The sequence below is a fragment of the Prionailurus bengalensis genome, chromosome A3, assembly GCF_016509475.1.
Source record: "Prionailurus bengalensis isolate Pbe53 chromosome A3, Fcat_Pben_1.1_paternal_pri, whole genome shotgun sequence".
NCBI lineage: Eukaryota > Metazoa > Chordata > Mammalia > Carnivora > Felidae > Prionailurus > Prionailurus bengalensis.
The window spans coordinates 133036261-133058705 of NC_057354.1; the positions used below are offsets into that span (position 1 = coordinate 133036261).

The 22445-nt window shown below is 55.5% G+C and overlaps 1 protein-coding gene and 1 non-coding gene across 3 annotated transcripts; both read left to right on the forward strand.

Moving 5' to 3' along the window:
* The first annotated feature begins 6995 nt into the window (after positions 1 to 6995).
* Positions 6996 to 14508, forward strand: ODC1 (ornithine decarboxylase 1). Of its 2 annotated transcripts, XM_043604545.1 has the most exons (12): positions 6996 to 7415; positions 9848 to 9993; positions 10082 to 10215; positions 10501 to 10674; positions 10851 to 11023; positions 11287 to 11421; positions 11539 to 11620; positions 11805 to 11888; positions 12665 to 12827; positions 12910 to 13022; positions 13317 to 13531; positions 14029 to 14508. In XM_043604545.1, the coding sequence occupies exons 3-12, from the start codon at positions 10114 to 10116 to the stop codon at positions 14171 to 14173; spliced, it is 1386 nt and encodes a 461-aa protein (XP_043460480.1). In that variant the 5' UTR covers positions 6996 to 7415; positions 9848 to 9993; positions 10082 to 10113; the 3' UTR covers positions 14174 to 14508. The 2 variants fall into 2 exon arrangements, with proteins under 2 accessions (XP_043460480.1, XP_043460478.1); XM_043604543.1 differs by lacking the exon at positions 9848 to 9993 and having other exon boundaries at positions 7236 to 7415.
* On the forward strand, positions 8760 to 8894 carry LOC122467420. The gene has a single exon (XR_006292949.1). It is a non-coding gene; the product is annotated as a small nucleolar RNA SNORA42/SNORA80 family (small nucleolar RNA).
* Positions 14509 to 22445: the final 7937 nt, after the last annotated feature.

Consider the following 22445-nt stretch of genomic DNA (forward strand, 5'->3'; position numbering starts at 1 on the left):
TGATCTGTCTCTGTCTCTCAAATAAATGTTAAAAGATTGAAAAAAAAAGAATATTATAGCTGCTTTTTTTAGTTTAATCTGGCTAGGTAACACAGTATCCCAAACTTTAGCGGGCTAAAACAACCATTTATTACACCTGCAGATTCGATGGGTCATGGGCGGTGGGGATGGGTTTGCCTCTGCTTCGTGATGTCTGGGGTCCTCAACGGGGAAGTTTTGGTGGCTGAGTGACTCCCTGGCTTGGGGCTGGACTGTAGGTGTTGGCGTTAGCTTTCCGCGCGCTGGGAGCTCAGCTTGGCTGGGAGCAGAACACCTGCGTGGGGACTCTTCAGCTGGCCTGGGGTTCCCGCAGCATGGTGGCCTCGGGGAAGCCTCCCATCTTACAAGGTGACCTAGGGCTCCAAAGGCCAGCATCCCAGCTCGCCAGATAGAAGCTGCCTGGCCTCCGTCACATTCCGTGGGCTGAAAATAAGCCACCGGGGAGCCCAGATTCCACTTCACGTCTTGAAAGGTGGCTCTGCCACGTCGGAACAGCTGCCTTGGTAAAATCCGCTCTGTGCCGCTTCTCTTTTTTTCTTGTCCAGCTGGTTCTGACTCTTCCAGGCTCGGCTCCCAGCTGGGCCCTTCCAGGTCTCCTTCTGGCCTCCTCCAGACCCGGGTCCTTCAGGCGGCCCCAACCCAGAGAGCGTTTTCAGGTGCGCCCGGGGAGAGGCAGCAGAGGAGAGGAGCCGTGCTTTCCCACGAGCCTTTGCTTTATCTGCGTCTGATTTCTAGAGCCAGGGCAGCCACTGGAGCCCTGAGGGAAGCTGGGCCCACACCCCGGGCACGGAAGTGAGACAGACCAACAGAACCTGGTCTTCAGTTCGTGAGTTTCTGAGGGAATGAGACTGCAGCCTCCTTTCCTGGAGAATTCTTGGTAGGTGAGACGATTAGTTTTCTCTGTTGCTCAGGCCAATAGGAAACGTGACCCTGTACTTTACTGGAACTCCTCTTAGGAAACGTCCTCCGGGCCAGCAGGAGGAAGATTTTGACAGGCGTTTGGAGAGGGAGGTGTGCCTGTCATCAGCCTGCTTGATCTCACACCCTCTCACGCGGCAGGGGCCTGGCTCTGTTTTGCAGGTGGATAGGGATGTGGGCTGAGCCCTGAAAAATCACCGGCCAGCTCCAGTTGGGAGGCCCCAGTGAGAGAGTGGAGGGCAGAAGCAGCTGGATCTTTCTCCTCTCATCTCTCTGCTTCGAGCAATGTCTCCAGCATTGGCTGCTTCCCCTCTGGTCATGCCCCTCTGGGGTTCCATTTCCCACTGGACGGCCCCCCAGGTGGCCACAGCTCCGCTGGGGGCCCTTCCTCCCTTTGATGCCCAGCCCTACGGGTGCTGCTGTTTCTACAGCTCGTAGATATTCTGTCGTCTCTGTAACTAGCTCCCGTGTTAAATTCACCCCACTGAACTGCCTGTTGGGACCCCGAAAGACGCAGGGCCTGGTGTGCCAAAGGGGAAGGCTTAATGCCTGCACGTGGGCCGCTAGCCTGCCCTCCTGCCCTCCCCCCTCCTAGATCACTGGGTCCTGTTGTCAGCCCGGGTTTGGTTGGGCTGATGGGAACTGCAGATTGAGGCCGGTGCTGAACTATCTGCACAACAGAGGAGTGAGGAGTGGCCCTGGGTGGGGGGGTGGGGGTCAGAGGCTGTCCCCAGAGTGAGCCTTATCATAGCCCGAGGTTCTCTCCCCAAGTGAAGCTGGGCGCGTGGAACATGGATGGCTGCCTCTCTACACGCTCTTACCCAGGGTGTCCTTGGCCCCTCCCCAGCTCAGTCCAGCCCTGGACGAGCCTTTCCGAGCCCAGGCTCCTCTGTCTCTAATACCCAGAGCCAGCTCATGCCTTTGTCCTTGGGTGCCCATGGTGGTGCCTCGTGTGGCTACTAGCCTGGTGACCAGAGACGCATAGCACCAGCCTGGGATGTGACCTTCCCTCTGGACTGCGAGCTCCTTGGCTCATCTCCTCCTTGGCAGCAGGAGGGGGCCTGGCCTGGAATGAGGGCTCCCAGGTTGCTTGAAGGGGGAAAACACGCAGCCCCTTCAGGTGCTCCTGCAGCCTCTCCTGATGAGCCCAGAAATGGGCTGCCTTACACCCGGGGCCCCCGGGGCTCGGTCCAGCGTGATATTGTTGGCCCTTCAGTCTGGGGCCTGACTTGGCAGGGATGTGGAGCTCACACCGCCTCCAGGCAGAGCGCACACTTTCCAGAAGGCCTACCTTGGGCAAGGGCCCCCCACATGCTGTTCCCTGCCACAAGAGGGAGAACTCTTGCGGGCTCTGGGGCGTCGCAGAGGTGGGGCAGTGGCAAAACCCAGCAGACGTGCCGTGACAGGTGGGGTCAGAGGCAGTCAGCAGGAGCCCAGGAGAAAATCAGACAGAAGAGGCGGTGGGTGGAACAGGCCCTTGGTAGTTCCCCGCTGGTCCCCAAGACCCCAGCCAGCCCAGAGCTGCAGCCAGAGGCTTCTCCCTCACCCAGTACATCAACTGCATGCAGGAGACACTCGATGTAAACACGCACTGAATGAATGAATGAATGACCAAAGGAAGAATATTCAGAATCTTTTCTCCCTCTGACTTTAGAGAGCACACGGGGAGAATTTCCCATGAGCGTATCAGTCACGTGGCCACAAGTCACAGATTTCTCAGGGCACCCCTCCTTCCAACCTAACAATACGGAGTGACTTTTGTGTGCCGGGTACTTGGCTAGAAACCGGATGTATGAAGATAATTGTGGCCCTGACTTCAAAGGGAGTAGGAAGAGACGGGGGGACAAGACCGAGGTGCCCATACTGTGGGATGCATGCTGTGATGACAGGCAGGCAGGGTCCGTGGCAGGGTTAGGAGGGCTGGAGTGCAGGAGATGGGACTGGGAAGGTGAGCAGGGCAGACCCCAGAGGGTCCCCGGAGCCAGGCTAAGGCGGTCGGACTTTACCCACTGGGCCAAAGGCCACCAGCAAAGAATTTTAGATAAACGAAGGGAAGCTTTTAGATGAAGCTTCTGTTCTGCTGTCAGTCCCCGTGTTAGGGAGGCTGCACATCTGAACGCTGGCTCAGGGCACAGGTACTGGGGCTCTGTCTCCAGGCCACTCAAAAGGCAGGCTGTGGGAAGCAAAGCATTGCTAAAATCACTCGGCCAGTTTCAGTCGGTTAAGTGTCCGACTCTCGATCTCAGGGTCATGAGTTCAAGCCCCGTGCTGCGCATGGAGCCTACTTAAAAAACTTTTTTTAAAATAAACATTTCTAAAATCAATTTGCCAGTCGAGTGAACGCCTGCTCTTAACATCTGGACGGAGGCCACCTTTCCTCTGCAACGTACTGTGTGGTTACCGACTTACCTTCTGGGCTCCAGAAGGCCCTGGCCCAGTTCCTGCCAGATGGCCTCTGTCCTGGCAACTTCCCAAGGGAGCCACACCAGGGCGGGGGCAAGGTGGGGCCGTGATGCAACACTTATAAAACAGACGTCCTGGGACTTCCACATGGGTGTCTTTGGCTCCTGACAGATACCTTTGGAGATGCCCCCCCTTCTCTGATGAGAAGCTCTGATGAGCCTGTTGCTCACAGCGAGGAGGGCCATCCGGAAGCTCTCTGCGCCTGAGACACATCATTTGGATATTGGCAAAGGCAGCGCGCTTTCCACCTCGGAGGGCGGACTGGGATTTTGGAAACACCTAAAACAATTCCAGGGCACGGCCGGAGTGTTGGTGAGTGCCTGAGCTTCAGAAAATTATTTTTGGTCAAACACCCCACATGGGAAGGGTGCCCCATGACCGGTTCCCAGGTGTCCTGAGTTATGGCACCCTAGCAGGACAGGTCCTAACCTCTCCAAGTCCACATGTCCTCATGGATGTCCTGGGCCTCCCTCCATGGTCTGACTGTGCTTCTGGGAGAAATTTGGTGCAATGGCATACCACCTTGGACACGTGGACAGAACACAAACCCATTTTCCAGGAAGTTTTCACTGTCTAATATTCCAATATCGACCACACGGATACATAAATCTTTGCGGAGTGTTGTCTTTTTTTTTTTTTTTTTCCAACGTTTATTTATTTTTGGGACAGAGAGAGACAGAGCATGAATGGGGGAGGGGCAGAGAAAGAGGGAGCCACAGAATCGGAAGCAGGCTCCAGGCTCTTCACCATCAGCCCAGAGCCTGACGCGGGGCTCGAACTCCCGGTGACCTGGCTGAAGTCGGACGCTTAACCGACTGTGCCACCCAGGCGCCCCACGGAGTGTTGTCTTTTAATGTCACTTAATTATCTCCAGCGAAGGTTACTGTTTACATTTGTAATCACTATATGACTGTATAAGCCCTTTCATGTAAATAATTACGGAAAAAATACCTCCTTCTTCGGACACGTCCTCACTTTTGGTTCAAAAATTGTGTACAGTGTATGTCTACATAGGCCTCACTGTAAGAGAAGTCAGAAATTCTCAGAACATCAGGGTGCAAGAGTTTGCATGTCTATTTCAGTCCAGCCACAGAGTGTTTTACAGAAAGAGCCTGAGACCCGGAGGGAAGGGAAGCCCAGGGCTCCAGAATGAGCTCAGTGGGGAGGGTAGCTACAAAATTGGAATGGACCCTGGAACTCAGGTGGGTGGGATGACTAAAGACACAGATCTTACTGGCGCGTCCAACGTGGTTTTTGCTGTCTGTTTGCTTCCATGACCGCTTCTGCACCAAACACAAAAACCTCACCTTCACGTTAGTGTAACTTTTAGTAGTTGGCCATCACATAGTTTACGAGGATCTTTGGCTTTTTGTCTAAGGAAAGAAATGGTGGGGGGGGGGGGGGGCGGAGAGGACAGTCTACTGAAAATATGCAAAGACATTAATGGCACGCATATGAATAAGGCCAGGTTTAGTCACCATCGATTTATCTTCTCAAATCCAGGTTAGTAGCCGGGTTTCATGACTCAGTCCCTGCTGACTCCCAGACCCAGGGCCAAGGCCCTCTCCAAGAGTTTGCCTGCAGCCAGCTGGGCCAGCCCTCAAGGAAGCAGCACGGCCTCCTTCCCTTGCTTCTGTTTCCCTATCTGGGTCAGATGGATCATCTGGGAAAGACGTGGCCTCCCCAGAGGAAAGTACAGCACGTTGGCAGGAGTTTGCATGTTTGGAGAGGGCTAGCCCACACGATGGGTGACCTGGGTGTGAGTGGCATATATGAACAGCAGAGGGACAGGCTACCCTCCTTCCTCAGTCAAGAACTTGCCTCTGTTTCAGTGAATACCTCGAAATCTAAAATACAATCACACAACTAAGCTGAAACGGGACCCTAGATCTGGCCCCAAGCTGGAGAATCAGAAGCTCAGAGCCTCAGGGAAGTGGCAAGACATGGGCGGACTGCCCTTCCCTCCAGGCTGTTACCAGGATCCAGGTGTGGAGACATCCTGTGCCCTCAGCCTGGAGGAGGCGAGAGAGCCAGCACAATGTTCGCCTGGCAATGACTGGCTGACTGACGGGCCAAGGAAAGCTGGGAGTGTGGACACTGTTCCCCTCTTGGCCTTGGCATTGGAGACTTGTGGAATGTGAGGAAAACTCTGGCATTGGGAGAAAACGTTTCTTCACAGAGGGGGGACAAATGTTCATCATGATTCTAAAGTGTCTGGGCTGGAATGTTCTCTGAAGGGGGAGTAATCTCATCCCTCCATAGGAATTAAGCTTGTTAGGGTGGAGATAAACCCCCTCCTCCCTTCTCTAGTCCAATTTGCCAGGCACCCTCCCAGTGGCTGCTCAAGGACCATACGGAAATAGAAATAAAGTTGAGCGAGGTGGGTCCCAGGCCTAGGGGACAGGACAAAGGTTTTCAAAATGCCTCAGGGTTTTGCAGCTATAAATATCTTTGGGTCATCTAGTCAAACCTCGTGCCCAGAGAAGGGACGGAATTTACCCAAGATCACACAGCAAGTTGGGGCCAGGAACAGGCTAGAGCACTGAGCTCCTCCAGGGTCCCTCTGCACCAACTGTGACCTGGGCTATTTTCAATGTTTTCTAAATCCTCACTGGCAACCCTCCAGTACCCCCAATTCCTTCCTCTCCCTGGGGCCAGCGGTGTGGGGTGTCCCACAATGGAGAGGCACAGTCCTCCACCAGAGGCCACGTGCGCTCTAAAGGACAACCAATTTCCTAAGCCTTTTGCCTTTACGTATTCACTGTGGAGACTTTAATGCGAGGCAATCGCAGCTTGCCTTGGAGATGTCTAGTCATCGACGAGTGCCATCCAATATGGTAAAGGGCAGCGTGAGCCGGGGGGGGGGGGGGGTGCTCAGTGACTTCCGGACGCTCTACCTCCTCCCCCTTCCCCTTCGGCCCTTAGACAAGCCTCTAGCTGAACACTGAACAAGGGTCTTGGCGTGGCCATTGCTCCCGGCCACCTAGTCGAACACACCTGGATAGGTCAGGCACGGTTTATTGGCTCAGGAAGGGCCTGAAGCGGCGCCACCAACTTGCCAGGTGACCCTCGGCATGCACCTTGCCCCTGTCTGCGTCTGTGTCCCGTTCTTGGAGCGGAGCCAGGATCGTTACAGGTCCCGTCCCTAGAACTGGAGGGGCCCCGGCAGAAGGGGCCAGAGTCCGCCCGGCGGGGTCCACGTGGCCCGCTCGCGCCCGCGAGCTCCTTTCTCTTGGCTAGGGCGCACGGCATTTATAAAGGGCCAAGTGGAAGAACAGTTCTGCCCGGCGCAGATGCTGAAAGTCGGCGTCGGCCAGCAGCAGGTCTCGCAATTGCGCGGGGCAGGCTCCCGCCCCCGAGGTTGGGACCCAGGCGGACGGCGGGCGCCAGGAGAGATCCCGGGACCTGCGGCGTGGTGCGCGTGCGCGGTCCCGCCGCAGGGCCGGGGAGGGCGCGGGGCCGCCGGGGGCGCCCCGCGGCGTCGTGCGCGTGCGCGTGCCTCCCTCAGGGCCGGGAGGGGTGCGAGGCCGCTGGAGTCTTCCTGCGGCGTAATGCGCGTGCGCAAGTCCGCCGCAGGGCCGGGAGGGGCGCGAGGCCGGGGGCGGGCCGGGTGGCGCTCGGAGCTGCTGACGTACAACTGCCCGCGCCCCCCGCCCCTCCGTCCGGCCGCGGGTTGGCCGCAGCCACCGCGCTCCGCCCCCTTCCTCGGGGGACGCCCGGACGGAACCGATCGCGGCTGGTTTGAGCTGGTGCGTCTCCATGACGACACGCGCGGCGCTATAAATAGCGGAGCGGCGGCCCGTCGGCTTTGTCAGTCCCCTCAGCCTCCGCCGCCGCCGCCCCTCTGCCAGAGCTCCGGCGCCACCTCGGGCCGGCGGTCCTCCGCGGGAGGGAGCGAGGCGGCGGGCGGGCGGCTGACGGGGGCGGCCGGCGGTCCTGCGCGCTCGGCGGCGGCATCTCCATGGGGCTGGCCCGCGGCGCCGGTGCGCTCTAAGGTGAGAGGGGCGCGTCTGGGCGCTTGGGAGGCAGGAGGGGGGACGGCCACGTGTCCCTGCGCGCCGGGCCGGAGGCCGGGCGACCGACCCTGCGCCTGAATCTGTGAGGGACACGTGGTCGCAGAGCCGGCTGCGGCTCCCTGAGCCGGGTGGTCGCTGCCCTCCGGGGCCCGGTTTCCCCCGTGAAGGGGGGCGCCGACCCCCTGGCCCGGTGCGGCCACCCTCGCCGCGGCCCGTCCTGCCCGCGATGGCCCCGGCTTAGGGCAGCCTGGGCTGGAGGGGACTGCGTTTCACCTCTTCCGAACCACGTCAGTGAGTGTTCAGAGCCGGAAGCTGATGGGAAGGCCCGGGGTTCCTTCAACCGCTATTCTTTTTTAAGACGCGCGTGGCAAGCCCGGCAGCAGGTGCAGGAGAGAGATGAGCGAGCCCGTGCAGGTCTCGGGCTCCCATCGCTCCTCTCACTTTTATTAGGATGAGGCAAACCGTTTTGCCTCGTTGTCCTGGAGTTTTGTATCCCTTAGTTTTCGCGTGCAGACGAAATGACCCGATCTCGAAATTCGCCGGAGTTGCTGGAGCCAAGAGAGCCTTGTAGTAACTGTGGCGATAAAGTCTCCATTGGCCGTGAGTTGCGATTGTCCGTTTAGGGAATCTTGGACCTCGCGATTGAAGAAAGGCCTAGAATGTATAAGATCGCGGGTCAGGCGAGCAGACCTGCAGTTAGGAGGCAGCCCTCCGGTTTTCAGAAGAAAGCTGATGGCGGTTGTTTGAGAATCCCAAGTAATTGGGGAGCGTATGGAGAGCACAGCCTCTTGAAATGTCTGGGGAGGACAAAGAATGTGTTGACTTCACGTAAACCTGAAAGTGGGCAGAATTCAGTTGACTTGTGAAACGTTTTCCGTTCCTTTAAATCAGTCTCTGCCTCTTGTAATACTTCCCAGTTGGCAGCAAAGAATTTCGTAGCAGAAAAGTGGGATCTTGTGCTAATTGACTCATCATTTTAAGGAGCTTCGCTATACAAACCCCGGAAGGTGGGATTTCTTTATGTTGCAAGTTATTAAAGTAAACCTTTAGAAGGTTCGTAGTAGTGACATAGTGCAAGGTAATGAAAACCTCCCAGGTGTAGGCTTGAACGTTGCCTTAAAGATAGGCCCTGACTGAATAACCCTGTCTGCCCCTGAGAGGCCTACGCTGTGTGTTATTTACACAGCCGAAAAGGGTTTGCTGTCCCCTTAGTCCCCTGCCTGCCTCTAGGGGTGCTTTGGGCAACGTAGGAGGCTGATAGTGCCAGAAAGTCACGTTACATTAGATCTTGTCTACATTAGATCAAGAAACAAGTCCTGCCATGCATGGGTTTGGGTTTATGGCAGGCTCGTCCCCCTGGGCCTCTCATAGTGCCCCATGCCAGAGCCAACCGTGGCCCCGAACCATTGCCTGGCCTCCCTGCCGTAGGCTGCAGGCACTGAAGCGGGTCGCACAGTGAAAACAAAGTCCCCTGCCTAGCAGCAATTAAACAGGTTAAAATCGGTAATTTTAAGGTCACTCCTTTACCAGTGTCCCATTTCATGAAGGCCAAGGACAGTGGCTCAGATTGTGACGAGCTTTACTTTTGCTTATTCATAATCCGCGTACGCTTCTTTATTTTTGTTATTTGTAAAGTTAGCCAAAAATGAACTTCCATGTGGTTATTGTCGGTAGCTAAGCAAGTGTTAGGGTGCCTGTGAGGACAGAAGAGGTTGCCAGAGTTGTGCTCACTGGACAAGAGCCAACCCTGCCTCCAGAATGCTGATTTCTGATCAGATACAGCAGCCATGGTGCATCTTCTTGATAGGAAGATTGCACTTAAAAAAAAAAAAACAACAACATATGCCTGGTATGAAAATAAAATAGCATAAAAATTCACAACATTTTTAGGAAACTTAAGAGCACTCAGTAAGTTGAGCCTTAGACACTTCCACGATGCCTTTTAGTCACTAAGTTACTCTGGTGCAAGACTTAGTGAAAATAGGAAATACAAGATGTTTCTAGGGTGCCTTTCCGTAATTAGCGTAACGCTGTTTTAAGCTTCTAAAAAGCTAAAGCATCTCTGAAATCAAGTAAACTGACCACTATAAAATTTGTTGTCCACGTTTGTGAACTAAGTGAAGATTCTGAAACCGGCTTTCTGTAGGTTTTTTAGCATAAATACTTGAAACGCTTATTTTGGGATGTGCAGTACTGCATATGGAATTTTAGCATGGGGCTTTGAAAAAGGCTAGTGTTGAATCTGGTGTCCACTTGGATGGTGTAGAGGTTTGTGGGGTCATGTGACTTCCACCTGGAATAATGCGATTCCCGAATCCAGGGAGCGAGCTGTCTGCGGGGGTGCTGGAGTAGCCCGGCTTCCTGTGTGTGTGCAGTCCGTGTCTGATGTTTCAATTTGATGTGTTCCCAAGGGAGACGGCGAATTCTGTGTTCATCGGGACTTTTCCACTGCTGCACCGAGGGCACGCCCTTCCTCCGGGGGGCTTGGGATCCCGGAGAATTGCCTTTGTGAAAAGCTGGCAATAATTTCTTTAAATTCCGTCTCTTAGTTTTCCACGTAAGTATCCGTGGTTGTTGCAGGTTATTGTTAAGCATTATTAAGTGTCGCAGTGAATTCTGAGTGAATTTCTCCACCCCGTTTGCAGTTTGTTACGTTTCGGAGGAACATCAAGAAACCATGAACAGCTTTAGTAATGCAGAGTTTGACTGCCATTTCCTCGATGAAGGCTTTACTGCCAAGGACATTCTGGACCAAAAAATCAATGAAGTTTCTTCTTCTGTAAGTATATCAAGTCCATGCTGGCAGTGCAGCTTTGAAAATGCTGGGCAGATGAGTGGGGAACTTGGAGTGGGAACCTTAAGGAAATGTGATGGAGCTCAAATGTCTTGTTAGGGAATTTGGGGTTTATTAGCTGTGGATCACCCAGTGGTAATGGTGATATTCGTGTCAGTGACGGGAGTAAAAAGATGAGGGTTCACTGAGAACGATGGGAGAGCAGAGGGGCCGCATGTGGGACGTATTATTAGGCTGCTGCTGAGTCCCCTGCAAACACTCTTTCTGCAGGATGATAAGGATGCCTTCTATGTCGCGGATCTGGGAGACATTCTAAAGAAACATCTGAGATGGTTAAAAGCTCTTCCTCGGGTCACCCCCTTTTATGCAGTTAAATGCAATGATAGCAGAACCATAGTGAAGACCCTAGCTGCCATTGGGACAGGATTCGACTGTGCCAGCAAGGTAAGCAAAAGCGGCAGGGCTCCAGGGTCCTTCTATAAAATGGCGCTGGTGTTCCCAGCAGGACAGATCAAAGTTGTGTTTCTTGGGCAGCAGATCGTAGTGCGCAAGCTGCCGTGTTTTTCTTTTCTCTCGTCGATTAGCCGTGTGTATATAATGCACGATCTATTCTTTTTCAGACTGAAATCCAACTGGTGCAGAGTCTCGGGGTGCCTCCGGAGAGGATCATCTATGCAAATCCTTGTAAACAAGTGTCTCAGATTAAGTACGCTGCCAATAACGGAGTCCAGATGATGACTTTTGACAGTGAAGTGGAGTTGATGAAAGTTGCCAGAGCTCACCCAAAGGCAAAGTGAGTTACTCCGTTTTGAGGGCAGGGTCAGGTATGGGGTCTGCAGGTTGTCAAACTCAGATTTCCGGTTTTGAAATTTCTGTACCTTAGTAAAGTATAAAAGTGTGCTGGGTCGGGCAGAGTCGAAAATCGGAAAACTTCTTGAGTGAAACCGTGTGAAGCTCGAGCCGCAGGATATCCGAGCCACAGAGCCTTGTTGTTTTAACCGTGGCTGTAAGCGGTCTTCTGTCATGGGAAATTTCATACGATCTTCCTGCTTCTAGGTTGGTTTTGCGGATTGCCACCGATGATTCCAAGGCAGTCTGTCGCCTCAGTGTTAAATTTGGTGCCACACTCAAAACCAGCAGGCTTCTTTTGGAACGGGCGAGGGAGCTAAATATTGATGTCATCGGAGTCAGGTGAGCTCTTGGTGGTGGCATAGACGCTAAGATCTTAGTGCGCCTTTCATAGGTCTTCTGTAAATGGTTCTTTTCAGAAATAGCAAGGAATCATATATTCTCCTTTCTTTGCCCCAGCTTCCACGTGGGAAGTGGCTGTACCGATCCCGAGACCTTCGTGCAGGCCATCTCCGACGCCCGCTGTGTCTTTGACATGGGGGTAAGCATATGTAAACCCAAGTGTGGGGGTGGGAGGAGGGGGCAGGGCTAACAGTGACTAGACTTCATTCTAGAATTAACCTGGGGAAGTACCTCATATTCCAGAGGCTTAAATCCATCTGCATAGAATTTTAAGACTTGGTACCAATCTGACTACTCGATTGACCGAATGTTCTTGACTCTAGGCTGAGGTTGGTTTCAACATGTGTCTGCTCGATATCGGTGGCGGCTTTCCTGGGTCTGAGGATGTAAAGCTTAAATTTGAAGAGGTAATTATAATAAAACTATAATATTCATAGCTATTTTCACAAGTTCCATTTTGGAGTGTTTTGAAACTTTAAGTTGTTAGTTTTAACTAATATCAAAAGAAATTGCACAGACATAAAAATAATGTTTTAGTATTAATGTTTTCAGTAAGTTCTGTGCTATTTAAAATTGTATTTAATATCCTTTGGTTTTGTAAGCCAAAATGAGTCCGTTTCCCCCCAAATCTTGGAAAATAGTTGATTATGTTAGGAAACGTTGCTGTGGAAAGTGAGCACGCAGACTTTGGTACATCATTACCCCAAATGTGCTTTTTCTCGGTTTTGTATTTCTCTTTAGACGTTTTAATTGTTTAGTCACTTAGGAAGTTAAAGTGGACATACTGTTAATTGGACCATTACAGGGTGGTTGAGTTTGTGAAATAGGCCCACCTTGTAAAAATCTTATGAGACAGGCAGGATGGCTTTATCCTATTGGATAGATTAAAGTATTCAGGCCCCTTGAAACCTTAGTAAGCAGTAATAAATTTATACTATCACTTGATAGACTCATAACCCATAACATCTTCTAAAGGATAGGGGAGTGTCCGGAGGGGAATCCAGATGAAACCACGGGACACGCAGGCTGGTTTTTAGGGAGATGTTTGTTCTCTTGCCGTTGTTGCTCGATCCTAAACCTCCCTGCTGGTGGCTGCTTTCACCTTTTTTTATTCTGTTACTTCCCAGAGCACTGGTTTTGCGAGTTCCCCTTGATGATGACCGTTCTTGTCTCTCTCTCCTAGATCACCAGTGTTATCAACCCCGCCCTGGACAAGTACTTCCCGGCAGACTCGGGGGTGCGAGTCATAGCTGAGCCCGGCAGATACTACGTCGCGTCCGCTTTCACGCTTGCAGTTAATATCATTGCCAAAAAGCTCGTAGTAAAGGAACAGACGGGCTCTGATGGTGCGTATAAAGGTTGAATCCTTGCTTGCATAACTGTGCGTTGGTACAAAACGTGGTAATTGAGACCAGTCTGCCTTTCCAGATGAAGATGAGTCGAGTGAACAAACCTTTATGTATTACGTGAATGACGGAGTGTATGGATCATTTAATTGCATCCTTTATGATCACGCACACGTGAAGCCCCTTTTGCAGAAGGTACTTTTTTTTTTTAAGTTTCTTTTACTCGTTTTGAGAGAGGGCGTGTGGGGAAAGGGCAGGGAGGGAGGGAGAGAATCCCAAGCAGTCTCTGCGGTGTCTTTGCAGAGCCCAGCGTGGGGCTTGAGCCCGCGGACCCGCGAGATCATGACCTGAGCCAAAATCAAGAGTCGGACGCTTAACCGACTGAGCCACCCAGGCGCCCCTGTACCTTTTGAATATAACACATACACCAGTGAAAGATGTTTGGTCCTAACAAGTGTAACTAGGTATATTTTTCTGTCTTAAACGCAGAGACCCAAACCAGATGAGAAATACTACTCAACCAGCATATGGGGACCAACATGTGACGGCCTTGATCGCATCGTTGAGCGCTGTGACTTGCCCGAGATGCACGTGGGCGATTGGATGCTCTTTGAAAACATGGGTGCTTACACTGTTGCTGCTGCTTCTACTTTCAACGGGTTCCAGAGGCCAACCATCTACTACGTGATGTCGGGGCCGACATGGTTAGTGACCAGAGTCTCCGTGCATGTATGTGGGTCTCGTAAGAATAGATTTCTTCTTGGGTTTTTACTGGCTCTTGTCTGGTTGAGTAAGAAATCATTCTATTTAGATTTAAATACAGTGTTTTTAAAAACAGCTTATTTTCTGCCTGTATTAAGAATATGTGCTTTCCAGAATTTGGAAAATACAAACGGAAAGAAAATCCTCCTAATACCGATCTGTATTTCCTTTCAGATTTTTGCAAAGGTGTAACTATTTCAAAAAAGAGCCATTAGAGTATTTCTGTATGACTAGAATATTTTGACAGGTGTGTACGGCCTGTGGTTTCCCTGTTACCAAAAGAATGGTTGTGAAGAAATGCTTGCCTTAGAAATACGTTGACTTGCCTCCTGATGACATAGTAACCGAGGAAGTAAATGGGCTCGTAAAGAAGTTATTCTCGTGGCGAGGCTGCCCGGGTCGGTGATCAGGGTTTCTGATTGTGCCACTTCTGTCTCAGGCAACGGATGCAGCAGATCCAGAACCACGACTTCCCGCCCGAAGCGGAGGAGCAGGACGCGAGCGCGCTGCCCGTGTCCTGCGCCCGGGAGAGTGGGATGAAGCGCCCCCCGGCCGCCTGCGCCTCGGCCAGCATTAACGTGTAGGTGCCGCTCCTGGAGCCGCTCACTCGGGAGTTTAGCTTGAATTCTGGGATTGGGGGGGACCGTCTAACTTAATTACCGCTAGTTTCGAAATGTCTTTGCAAGTAGGGTTGGCACGGATGCAACAATACGGAAGACTAGGAGTTGGGGTCACTTATCTGTGTTCCTATGGAAACTATTTGAATATTTGTTTTATACGGATTTTTATTCACTTTTCAAACATGCTACTAAAGAGTGCCCCTCAGCTGCTGAGCAAGCGTTTGTAGCTTGTGCGTCGGCAGAACGGGCCGAAAGCTTAGTGCTGTGACCGGTTTTAAAAATAAAGTATCTTGAAATAATCGGGCATTGGGGAGTTTTTACACCGTGTCCATTCCAAACGGCTCATCCCGAGTGTGTGTCGTGAGGGGGGGACCGATGTTTTGCCCCGCTGCCGAGAAGGTTGTCACCGAGGACTTGAAAGCCCGTGGTTTTCAGTATTTTGAAAAGCCATCAAAATTCCCTTTGTCCTGTTGAGCGTTTTTCTCTCAAGTACGTGAGTTTTGTAGAAAGCTGGCCGCGCATTTGCATAAAGAACAGTGGACCCGGCCCACGTGCAGGCGGAAGGAGAAGCGTGGACGAGACCGGCCGTGCCCTCTGCTGCTGGCCCGGGTCAGACCCCCGAGTGTCCACAGAAGTGGCTGGTGGAGGAGGGCCCAGAGCCCCTGGTTGACTGATTGTCGCGTCAGGGCTTGTGCCCAGGGAAGGAGGGCCCGTGAAACCCCTTGCGTGCTGCCTTCGGGCCCCACCTTTCCTTCCCGCCCGTCTTCTCCCCCAGGACAAGCTGTGTAGCTACGCGTTAGGAGAGTGGTACAGCGTTTGGCAGTCAACTTACTTTAATAAATTCGACGACGATGCTCCCGCGTTGTAGAGTTCTGCCGCCTGTGACCTCGTCCGCTGGCTTTTATGTTCTCTTCCTCAACTCCAACCCCCCCCTGCCCAAAAAAGGACAGCAGGTAACCCCCCAAGATGGGAACGTCGAATCCCTGCAGTAGCTGTACGCGGGGAGGGGAGGCCTGGCTCTGGTAAGCCACCGGCCCCCACCGGTCCCCGAGCGGCGCCGCGTGTCTGGAGGCGCACAGGAAGTCCAGATGGGAAGGCTGCGGCTCCTCTCGGGGAGAAAAGGAAGCCGAGCCCGCCAGCTCCTGCTGTGTGAGCACATTTGCCAAAGGATTTGAGGGGAATGGCTTCTGTTTCCTAAAAAGCCACCTTCCCCCAAGACCCGAGTTGCACATGGACACTGCGTCGCTGTGATTGCCGTTGCCTCTTCCTCGGCTGCTCGGCCCTACTTGGGCTGGGCTCGTCCCCGGCTCTGATCTCCCTTCTTAGGCCCGCGAGCATATTTTAGTTGTCAGATGGGAGTGATACCTCTCAGGAGCTGTGTACGAGATACAGGTCTGGCTGGAGTTGGGGCCGAGGGGAGGAGAAGCCTCTTCCGTCGACACTTTGTCCCGCTTCTGTGAGCACATCCTCTTGTGATTCTTCAGGGTGTTCGTGGCAGAGGAGTTGGCGTCGAGAAGTGGGACTAGTCACCGAGCCTGGGAGCTCGGGACATCAGTCAGGTCTTTTTCTACTTCAACAGGAAGGAAGGATGACCTTGTAGTGGTAGCAGTGAACTTGGACGGAAGAGAGAAAGAGGGAGAGCGTACTTCCTCGCTCAAAGTATGCCAGGGACTTGGAAACTGCTCTTAGCAGCGAGGTAAAATGCAGTCCAGCCAACTGGCCGGTGGGGACAGAAGCGGGCCCGGGTCGTCCGTTCCGCCCACACGGCAGCCTCAGCCCAACTCCTGGCAGCCTGCTGAAGCTGCTCGTGACCCCCGAGTTCCTGGGCTCTGCCAGGGCCGCACTTGGGTCTGGAGGGTGACGGGGCCTGGCCCCGGGCCCAACGGTCTTCACTCGTCCTTACACCCGGGAGGAGGCAAGTGAGTTTAGTCAGAACGGAACTCTCAGGTGCCGGGTGTGTGTGAACACTCCAGAGACCCTCTCGGGTCCCGGTTCGCCGTGCAGGGCTTAAAGGTGGCACTAGCTAGTCATTCACAGAAACTGGATGTTTCTAGACTTGCAGCGTGAGGTCAGTGAGGACAGTGGCTCTGGGCCTCCACCAAGGCAACAGGTGAATTTTCCGTCCTGAAGGTGCTGGAGACCAGACAGGCCTTCCTTGGGGAGGGACCCAGGGGTTTCCAGCTGTCGGTCTAAAGTCCAAGGTCCAAGGCAATGGTCTCTGGCTCTGCATTCTGTTCATTGAGGGAGCATCTAAGAAATACGGGTCGCCGGGCCCGCCGCACACTCCGGAAACGGGGCACCCACCTGAAAAAAGCAAGAGTCTCCCCGACTCACTCCTTCCACGGCACATCCTAGGTGACCATCGTAGCGGGTTAGACCGCCAAGCGAGAAGACATTTGAAGTCAAAGAGGTACGGGACCGACGGGAACCACAGGAATGGGGCTACCTTTCTTCGTACCGGAAGAGCTGCGGTAAATAAAGGAACGAGGCGACAGGACGTAGGCAAGACACGAACCTGGGTCCACAGAAAAGAAAAGCCTTTGGGCAGGAGGTCCCCAAGCGCGAGAGATGACGTTAATGTGCCAGACGAGCCTGGGTCGCCGGCTTAGGTGCACTGACACACTAGACGGAAGGGGGATCGTGAGGAGGCAATTTGGCAAATGTGAAAAACAAGCCACGCTATCTCACCCGGCAATTCTAAGAATTTCCCGACAAACCCTCTTACAGGCTTTTCACTGTGCGTTGTAACAGCACGTGTGGGACACGACCCGCGTGTCCAGGAGGGTGCCGAAGATCAGTGGAACGGGCCGGTGGCTGCCGGGAGGACGCAGGCCTACAGGGGCCCATCTCCCAGCTAGAGTGAGAGGGAGCGGGGTGGGGGGCAGCGGGCAGCGTGCCGCCGTTGAAAGCCATCCCAAAGCACACCCCCACCCAACTCTGTGTGTGGCCGCACACACGCGGATGGGCACGGGCTTTCCAGAAGAGCCCGCAAACTGGTGGTAGGAGAATCGGGGCCTGAGGAGCGGGGTGGAGACTGCGTAGGTGCCTTCACACGTGTCTGTGCTGATTTTAAAGAAATCACAAGTCTCCCAGGTGAGGAAAGGGGCTCAGAAATGAGTGGCTCCAGTCCCACGGCTGTGGACAGAGGCAGGACATGTGACTCCCGCGTCCGCTTGGGGCGCTTTTCCTAGCCTACACATACGTTGCTGAATTTGAAGCCCAGAGAGGCCAAGTGACTCGTCCAAGGGAAGCCAGCGAGTCCAGAGGATCTCAGAGTAAATAGGTCTCTGCTTCCCTGGCCAGTCTGGCTCCTGGTCACTTACTGAAAAGAGCCATGGCAGGAACGATCCTCCTCTCTCCCTGCAGCGGTGGGGACACCGCTGTCCTGTCGCCTGCTGCCTCGGTCTCCTTCCCCGCCTGGGGCAGCAGCGCCTCTGGCTCCAGAGCCCTGCTCAGGTGGGCACCCGGAGCCGCACGGACGCGGCCCCACCGTGGCCTCTCCCCGTGAAAGGGAGGCTTTCGAGTCCCTCACCGGCCCTTATTACAAAGCCCAGAATTTAGTGCACGGACGGAAAACCTGAGAAATCCTTGCTGCTGTTTCTAGGGGAGGATTTCTTTTCCACCCTCACTGCTAACCCTAGAACGGGGAGGGTCACGGCCAGAGGTGGCCTGTGAGGTGGCCGGGCCCCCGAAGCTTCCGACCTGCCCCCCCGGGGACTGTGCACACTCTGCTCCCTGGCTGGACAAATAGCGTCGCCGGACTCAGCAAATAAACATGGAAGCTGATGCGTGGGGCGTGTATCTGTTTATCTGAAATTCAGATTTAACTGGGCCTCCTGAGTCCTGGGTATCAGGAGCCCGGCCTCAGCCTCTGTACGCTGTGTGGCCCACACAGAAAGGTGCTCCTCTGAGCCTGTGTCCCCTTATCTGTCCAGTGGAACGGGGACAGAAAGCGGTATAAAGCAGGCCCAAGCGGCTCTGAAACCAGGCCGGGAGGCCTTGGGGATCGGCACGCCCGAGCCTGAGACAGCCCTCCCGGCCGCAGCCACCAGGGGGCAGCAGCGCCTTGTGTTGGAGGTTCCCCGGCCCACTTGGGCACTGAGACCAAGCTGTCAGGTCATTCAGTCACTCAACAAACGCTGGGGAAAGGGGCTCCGGCCAGCCTTGTCCACAGCCACTGCCCCAGTAGGTGAAGCCCGTCTCCCGGCCCAGCCACCGCCCCTCCTGCCTCGGTCGCACCAGCCCGGTGAACAGCCCACGGGGCCCTGTGGCCTGTGCTTGCTGCCCTGGCCTGTCCGGGATGGGTTACACCCCCAGCCACCTACTGAGGTGCCCTGGTGACGCCGCCCCCTGCCCCTCCTGCCCTAGCCCTGCGGGCCATACAGGTGGGTGTGGGAAGAGGCGGGGCAATGTTCTCTGGGGCCCCCACCCACTGAGCTGTCCTCGAAGCCAGGATCCAGGTCCCGTGGGTGTCCACGCATCAGTGTCACCCCCTCCGCGTCTTCGCATGGTCCCAGGTCCGTGTCCTTCCCACGCCAGAGCTGCCCCCTTGGGGGTGTCTCGTCCTAACCTCGGCCCTGGCCTCACGGCCCCACATCTGCGGGATCAAGGAGACACTGGCGGCCACTGGGGAGTCTGAAGAGTAGATAGCTGCCCCCTGCCCCAGGGCCCCTCCTCCTGCCGACACGCAGGGTCCAGGTCACCCTGTGTTACAGGAGAGGACAGGGAGGACCTTGTCTGGCGTCACATGGCTCATTGGTGGCCACGCTGGGACTTGAACCTCGGCCTCTGTGTCCAGGGCCCTCGTGGTGCAGCTGCAGGGGGTCGGAGGGGCCACGGGCTGATTCCCGTTGGTCTCCTCCTGGGCAGCTAATCCTGTGCTGGGCCCGGCACCGCATCCAGGGGCAAAGGTGACCGGAAGGAAATGAAGTGACAAAATTCACTGTGAGTGAGGGGAGTAGGGGGGGGGGGGGCTGTAGGGACTATCTGGGGAGAGACGGGGTGGAGAGACGGGGAGGAAGGGACATTTGCATGTAGTCAGAGGAAGGGCCTGGTGTGTGGGTGAGTGTGAAATTCCAGGAGGAGGAGGCAGGAAGGCCACTGTCACCCCACCTGGGGACAGGAGCAGTGGCAGAGCTGGGCCAGGCTGAGGGCCACAGACAAGGTGAATCGCGCCCCCCCCCCCCCCCCCCCCCCCCCCCCCCCCCCCCAATGAGCTGCCTGGGCTTCCACACGGCCTCCCCCACCTCTTCAGGAGCCACCCGCTTGCCAACACAGTCCCAGGCCAGACGGACCGGACCCTGGATGCCACATCTCTGCCCGGGACGTGCCTGGATGTGTGTCCACGACCCCTCCACAGAGGACAGACACACACTCCAAACTGGACCTCGCCAAATCCCCATGGGCAGACACTCAGGCACGGGCCTCGTCACTGGTCCTTCCCCAGACACGCACACAGTGCAAGGGGCACCGTCGGGGGTCGGGATCTGGCTCGTTCTGATTCTGCTACTGACGTCCTGGGACCCCACGGGCTGAGGGGCCTGGCTGTTGCTGCTGGTAGAGTCTTGGGAGCCCGTGGGGGGTCCGTGGGGCCTGTCCATTCCCTTCCCGGGGTCTCGTCTCGCGGGCAGGTGGGGCAGGAGCGCGAGAGGCCCTTGTAAACAGAACGGCGCTGTGAGAGCGGGACAGCGGTGCCGGGACCTGGGCATGCGCGCAGTGTGTGTGTGTGTGTGTGTGTGTGCGCGCGCTCGAGCTGTGAGCTGTGGGGACACCCAGCCCAGAGGCCAGGATGGGCCCTAGCGTGCCCTTTTGTGAACTGCAGGAGTCGGGTGGCCTGGCCATCCTCACAGTCTGAGCCCAGGGAGCCCCCCAGCCCCCAAGGCTTTCTTAGAAGCTGCTAGAAAGAGCCCAGAGGCGACGGAGGGGGAGAGCCCTACTCTTTACCCTCCAGGGGCGGCGGACTTTCCTTCCCAGGACCCTGCGCTAGTCAGACTACACTCACCCCGGCCCCGCGCGGCCCCTCTGGACCCTGGCCCTGGCGGTGTCCTGCCCGGCCGTGTCCCCAGCTCACCCTTGGGCGTGTCTGCTCCCTAAACACACCTCCCTCCAGGCCCGGCTCGCAGTGTTCCTGCGCCACTGTGTCTCCAACATCTACTCCGCCCTCACCCCTTCTCCTCTGAGAGGCCTTCTGGGTGTCCCCCAGGCCCAGGAGAGGGCTGCACCAAGGCACCAGGACTCCATGAAGATGCCCCAGTGCATGTAGCCTGAGGGCTCTCCTCTTGGATGCCTGAGTCTCCCCTCTGGCCAGTGAGCTCCTCCGGGCAGACTGGGCTTTGTTCACTGCTGGCCCTCAGCCCAGGGCAGGGGGGCTCTGGGGAAGGTCAGAGACAGGAAGAACTCACGCACAGACTCTCCTTCCCCCAGAATACCTTTTGTGGGCCTGCGGTCTCCCTGTCAGAAGGCTGATGGCTTCTGTCCCCTCCTCAGGGAGCTGCGATCAGACTGGAAGCCAGTGTTGGCCATCCAGCGCGGGCCCGCCAAGTGTCGGGAACGAAGCTGATGGCCCCCGGCGGTGCCCAGTGCAGGGCCAGGCCCTGAGAACAGGCCCGCTGGGAGGACACAGGCCGTGGCGGGGATCGGCCACAAATGTGGCCCCCTTAGGGACCCAGGGACTTTTCCCCAGATGCTTGGGGCCCTGAAGGTGGCTGCAGAGGGCTGACAAGGAAGCATGGACCAGTCAGCTACCTGAAGGCCATTCTCTAATTGCGAGGAGATACACACAACTTGGGCCCTCGGGAGCTTCACCTGGGTTCCGGTCCCAAATCCGCCACCCCCTTTCTGGACCAAGTCACTTCTCTAAACCCCAGGTGGCCCGTTTGTACCATGTGGGCGGTAATGCTACGTTGCATGTCGATGGGAGGTTGAAATCAATACACTGAGCAGTCTCTGTCCTAGGAAGCCCTCGGCAAACAGGGCTCATGGTTTGGCGACTTATGCCGGTTCCCACAGAGGAGGCCAGCCTACCCAAAGAGATAAAGTCTGAGGCTGCCTTCATAAAAACCCAGGGTTCGGAGTGAGGGCGTGATAGTACCACCCTCATGGGGGTTGATCACGACCTGCCCAGAGGAGCAGCCTCGGACACGGCTCCCCCCACCCCGCCCCACCATCCCCTCTACACCCCAGGGCTTCCTTCCTTAGATTCTAAACATTTTCCTGTATCAGGAGTTGTTCCTATCGCTGTATTTAATCCGCGAGCACAGGACACTGAGCCGGGGTGTCAGAACAACTGGAAAAGTTCCACGGAGATATCACCCTGGGCCAGGGGTGCTCGGTCCACACGAAGGATGGAGGGCTGAGCCACACCCTTCACGCAGCCTCTGGGGCACATTGGGATCCTGTGTTTCCTGGGCGGGACCACAGGGGTCCCACAGAGTCATGGAAAACGCAGACTAGCCCGGGGCCATTTTCTCGAAGGCCTGCTTTAGACACATAACGTTATCAGCTCTGCAGTCTAGAGTCTAAGGGATACAGAAGAAACTCCCGAGGAGCTTTAACCAAGGTGAGGAGGTGCCCATGCTGGAGGGCAGAGGGTCTGGGCTCCCCCGGGGCAAGGAGAAGGCGGGACGAGACCCTTGTAGGAGGGTGGGGTGCAGGGAAGAAGGGGGCAGGCCCAGGCCTATAATTTGCAATGTAGGGAGGGGCAGGAGGAGGAACCTTCCAGCAAGCAGCTCTGGAAGAGCTTGCTCCAAGCCAGAGGATTCCCGCTGGGGAGGTGGCTCGGACCAGCCAGCTTTGAATTCAGTTCTGGGTTCTCTCCCCCTCCGATGAGCTGAGCTCTCTGGCATCTGGATACCATCTCCGGGGCCACTCCCCTTGCCCACAGAACTGCCCCACTGACTTCCGCGAGCTCCCGCTGGAGCAGGGTCCACTAGGACCCCCAGAACCACATCGTCCACATTTGGACAGAAGCCCTTGGGATGGTTAATTTTCTGTGCCAGTGGGACCGGGTCATGGGTACCCAGATATTTGCTTAAACACTATCCTGGCCGTGTCTGCGTGGGCCTTTCTGGATGAGACAAACATTTCAGGTAGGAGACCGAACAAAGCGGATGGCCCTTCCCAACGTGGGTGGGCCTCGCCCAGTTCGTTGAAGCGCTGACTGACGCAAAAGACTCCGTAAGGGAAATTTCGCTCTGAAAGTCTTGAGCTGGGTTGTTGACCTCTGGCCGTCAGGCCC